The sequence below is a fragment of the Fukomys damarensis genome, unplaced genomic scaffold, assembly GCF_012274545.1.
Source record: "Fukomys damarensis isolate Sample0158 unplaced genomic scaffold, DMR_v1.0_HiC HiC_scaffold_4, whole genome shotgun sequence".
NCBI lineage: Eukaryota > Metazoa > Chordata > Mammalia > Rodentia > Bathyergidae > Fukomys > Fukomys damarensis.
This window is the reverse complement of record NW_022900916.1, coordinates 62,638,019-62,643,322: the sequence shown is the minus strand read 5'-3', so window position 1 is coordinate 62,643,322 and position 5,304 is coordinate 62,638,019. Positions and strand designations below refer to the sequence as shown.

At 34.6% G+C, this 5,304-nt stretch overlaps 1 protein-coding gene across 2 annotated transcripts in view; it reads right to left on the bottom strand.

The window, feature by feature from the left end:
* The window catches only part of Krit1 (KRIT1 ankyrin repeat containing), a 34,569-nt gene that overhangs the window by 15,402 nt on the left and 13,863 nt on the right, over window positions 1-5,304 (bottom strand). For both annotated transcript variants that reach the window (XM_010603491.3, XM_010603492.3), the window contains 2 exons: window positions 3,961-4,117; window positions 3,133-3,240 (listed from right to left, as the gene is read on the bottom strand). In XM_010603491.3, the coding sequence (XP_010601793.1) occupies window positions 3,133-3,240; window positions 3,961-4,117 (265 nt within the window). The remainder of the gene's footprint in view (window positions 1-3,132; window positions 3,241-3,960; window positions 4,118-5,304) is intronic.

Here is a 5,304-nt window from a genome sequence, read left to right as displayed (position 1 = left end):
GTTGGATTATTTTTTTTTTTTTTTTTTTTTTTTTGGTTGTTTCTTTGAGACAGGGTCTCCCTTTGGAGTTCAGGCTGACCCTGATCTATGTAGCCCAGGCTGGCCTTGAACTCCAGGCAATCCTCTTGGCCCAGCTTCCTGAATGCCAGGATCACAGGCATGCACCACCACACCCAGCTAGTACAGATTTCTAATATGGAAAAATATCAGAAAAACTGGTTCAAATTAGAACTTGTTGACAATATTTTTAAAACATTTTACTTCCATTATTTACAGTTTCTGAATTATTTTCTTCTAAATGGTCCACGATCAAATAATAGGAAATTAAGGAAATTGGCTTTTAAAAACATGCTGAATTCCAAATTGACAGAATGTTTTAGTCTTTAATATAAAATGGAAATATATGGAGATTTAGAGTAGAATCTAGTGTTAATGAAATACCTCATGAGTCTAGCAGTAAGTCATAAGGAAGAAGTATGTATCAGTAATAACTTGTAATAAGAGGAGTCTATAATAGAAGACCTTGCAGGTAAAAGTTGCAGAACAATGGAGTTGGTGCTACTCCTTCCTTCAGTTCAGAAAATTCCAAAGTAGTGCAATTGTCAGTAGTATTTACTGTTGCGGGAAGCATCTAATGCTCCTAAATAACTTCCAGGCCAACTCATTTTATTTTTTGGAAGAAAATAATTTTATTCTAATTATCTCAATTCACAACATCACAACAGTTGGTTTAAGGAGGCCACACAAACATCTGCCCCAAATTCTAGACCATCTGGTAACTTCTGTATGGCCAGTACACACACTGCCATTGTGAAGGGTCAAGTCAATGGTCTAACATTTTAATTACGAATTATATTTCCTTGCTAAAGTAACTTGGTTGGGATCAAATTCCCAGTTCTTCAATGTGAACTTCCTGATTAGAGAAGTGTGTTTACAGTTCTCTCAGCCCTTTATTGAAACTTTCAGAGGCTGGTTCTGCACACTCCAAAAACTTTTTTATCTCCATGAGCAAGAGCCACCAGACTCCTTTCTGCTGCAGCAGGTAGGTTTTGTGAGGTTCCTGGTAAGTCACATCTGGCTTTGAGTGCTCGCCTCCCTGATGAAGCTGAGAGAAATGGCACACCCAGTGTGTTCCCTACGGCAGAGCCCACCCCACTGCAGTGGTAGCCACCTGGGCCATCAGACAGGCTGCCAAGCAGCAGCAGCAGCAGCAGCAGCAGCAGCGGAAGAAGGCAAGCACACAGCGGCTGCTGCCTGGAGCAGGGCTAATGGGGCTGGCCTGGGTGCCTGCCTGGGTATAGCTCATATCTCAGGGGCCTGGCTGGGCAAAGAGGCATGCAAGAAGTGCAGCTTTGGCTTACACGAGGCATTCCTGGTAAACAAGAAAAGTCTAGAAATGCAAAACCCTGAGAAGACTCTCCCAACTCATTTTAGATCAAGGTACCTAGTACCTTTTATCCATTCAAAATATAAAAATTATCCCAGAAATAAAAATGTGTTATCACAGTTAGAAAATAAATTGCAATGAAGTAGAACATAAAGGTGCCTCTACTGTTATGTTTCCTTAACTGTCTTATGCATTTGGAATACTGTTTTGACAAAATGCGTATGAGTGGTATGTGTATGAGTAATATTCCTCAGAGACAGAGATGACATATTCCTTATCATTTTCAACATTTCATGATGTTAAACTCAGAGAGATATTCAACAAATACTTATTGTCCAGCTGATGGTAATGTCCAAAAAGCTCAGATATCTGAGTTTTTTTTCTGTTGGAATTAAGTCTTCATTCTTTAACTGATGGTATAAATCTTTTTATCTGGTTTGCAAATTTTCAAAGTTTTAAAAATTACTGATAATTTTATCATCACTACAACTTTTGGGTATAACTCAGTTTCTTCTTTTAGTTCTTTTCTATATTAATGTCATTACTAATTATAAATTAAACTTTACATTTTATTATAATATTCTTTTAACAACTGTATGTACCCAGAATTAGATTTAAGTTTATTGTGGTGTAATTAGATGAAAAGACCAGGTTGAATTATCAGCATAAAAGAAAATCACTTATTTCACTTTTGTGAGGAAGAAAGTAAGTTTGGAATAGACTAACTTGGTGAAACTAAATAAAAAAATTATATAATTAGATAACTGACATTGTGAAATGGGAAGAAAAGGTCTAAAGGTGTAGGGAAGGTGGGATGGGTAGGGGAAGGGTAATAAGGGAAAAGAAAAAATGTGAGAAAGTGAAAAGATGGAAATAAAGTGGTTGTAAATGGGGAGAGAAGTAGGGGGTGAAGGGAGGGCAGGGATAAGGGGAAAAAATGAGAAACAAGACATCATGTAGAGGTACAAGATCCCAACAATGAATGTAACTGTACTGTATCCCTAAAATGTACCAATAAACTCAATTTAAAAACGATATATAATGCTATTATTTATATTTACTTATTTATGTGATACCGGGGATCAAACTCAGGACATTGCGCTTGCAAGGTAGGCAGTGGTGCCACTGAGCTAAATCCCCAGCCCAACTATTATTTATAAAATATAAGACCTAACTAGAGAGAAATACATTAGTATATAGACTGAAATTATCTGTAATCAACACATCAAGTACAATCATGTGCCACTGCAAGTTTTGGTCAATGACAGAAAAATCTATGTGACATTACATAACATTTACTAGGCTAGGTATGCAGTTGGCTATCCCATTTCAGTTTGTGTAAATATGGAAAAAATCACAAACCGATTCATTTCTCAGAATATATTCCATTATTGACACATAACTGTATAGAGATTATACCAGAAATTAGATTTATTTACTTTTGTGCAAAAAGGGGATGAAACCCAGAGCCTCCTATACTCTACCAATGATCCATACACCCAAACATAAAATTACATTAATTTTAAGTGTCGTGAAAGTTTTACTTATTTTTCCAAGTTTTGTTTGGTTATTCAATAAGTGCTCAAATAGTAGGAATTATAACACATCTGATAAACATAAATTCTAATAACGAGATTGTATGGTAATAAAGAAGCAATTTATCCTTCTCTTGCCACAGATTTTCAAATTATTTATCAATGTAATAACTATGTTTGGCTTTCAATACTTATGAAGATAATTCTTACCGGTTTATTAATGGCCTCCTTCAACAATTTTGCTGCTTCTTCCCAGTTATTTTGTTTGTTTTCTTCACAAATATTTAATGGGGATCGTCCTTGTTGGTCTGTTATGTGCTAGAAATGTGGAGAAGAAAAAGGAAAAAAAGGATATTATAAAATATATTGTATTCTAAGGAAAAATGTCATCAATTAATCAAGTTTCTGTATTACGTGAATCATTAACTACACTTAGTACATATAATATTTAAATAAGATAAATAAGAAAACAGTTAAGAAATATTTAAGAAGATAAAAGATTCAAAACACTAATCAATGTGATTTTTTTTAAGTTCTGATAAAGATACAACAAAGATATTAACGGTTTTATTTTCTACCTTATGAAATATTTGTTACAACAAATTCTAGAAAATAAGTAGAAAAAAAATTTTCTATTTTCAAGACTTTTTTTCTGGTGGTACCAGGGATTGAACTCAGGACCTTGTACTTGGGTGACACTGAGTTACATCCCAACCCCTCAAGACATGTTTTGAGAAGTACAATATAAAATGAAGAAATGTTATGTACACGGATAGTGGTAACATCTGCATAACATGGGTGTACTCAATGCCAATGAACCATGCACCTAAAAAGTTAAACCTATAAACTTCATGTGATGTGTATTTTATGACAATAAAATTTTAAAAATAATTTATGTTCAAAAGCATAGCTTATATGATTATTCTAAAAAGTGAAATTTTTATTTTTCAGCTGACCTCAAGTGTAAAATTGAACACATTAGTGTCATTATTTATTATTTCTTAAACATTAAAAAGAGAAAACTGAAAAGTAACTTACTCGGTCAATTTCTGGATGACTTAAAAGAATCTGTACTATTTCAACATGTCCACCTCCAGCAGCAAAATGCAGAGGAGAACTCAGCTGTCCATTTAATAGGTTTGGATTGCATTTTCCTTTCTCTAATAATATGCGAGTGGCCTCAACTTTTCCATACCTATAAAAAAATAAAACTTATTTAAAAAGTAATCTGAAATGTTTTTTAAAAATCCAAATTTTCAATATTTCAAAGAGATTTCTCTAGGACAGAGAAGGGATTAACAGTCTACGACACTAATACAGTGGACCCTTAAGTTATGATGGGCCTCACAAATGAAAAACTTTGGTTAATTAGATTAATGGAAGACTCATCTGCCTCTTGTTATCTATAGTGTGTATCCAGGTAAGCATCCAGATCTCAGCTATATTGACTTGCAACCAACTTGAGTTAAAACCCGTCCTTGGGAACTGATCAAGTTCGTAAGTCAAAGATCCACTGTATAAGTTTTCAATGCTTAGGAACTTTTTATGAATTATTCTAGTTTAATTAAATTGTTTCTAACTCAGATCCACTGAGAGAAAATACAACTTCAAATATAACATTGAGCAGATGACAGAGAAAACACCCCATTCAAACTACAAAAGTTGTATGTTAGGAAGATACAATTTTTAGTCAAAAAAAAGTTCAGAAGGCTGGGGCATAGCTTAGTGGTGTAACAGGTACTTAACTTATACAAGACCCTAGGTTCAACCACGAGCACCAAAAACAGACAGGCAAATAAAAAAACAGACTCAGAATTAGAAAGCCATAAACTTAAAAGAATGTTTTACCTTTAGGCCTGATTATGTTTTATAAAACAGGCTAAAAGTTAGTCCTACATGTAGTTGCTACATTAGGTAATGTAGATGACAAAAATATATTATACATGGTCTCTGTTCTGAAGGCTTGGATTAGTCATATAATGCTGTAAGATTTAAGCAACAATTAACAAAATAAGGGACTTCATGTTTGTTAAATCAAAATTCTATTTAAGCCGGGTGTGGGGGCACATGTAAAACAGGCTAAAAGTTAGTCCTACATGTAGTTGCTACATTAGGTAATGTAGATGACAAAAATATATTATACATGGTCTCTGTTCTGAAGGCTTGGATTAGTCATATAATGCTGTAAGATTTAAGCAACAATTAACAAAATAAGGGACTTCATGTTTGTTAAATCAAAATTCTATTTAAGCCGGGTGTGGGGGCACATGCCTGTAATCCCAGCACTCAGGAGGCTGAGGCTGGAGGATTGCTGTGAGTTCAAGACCAGCCTGGGCTACATAGTGAGTTCCAGGTCAGTCTCAACTACATAGAGACACTGTC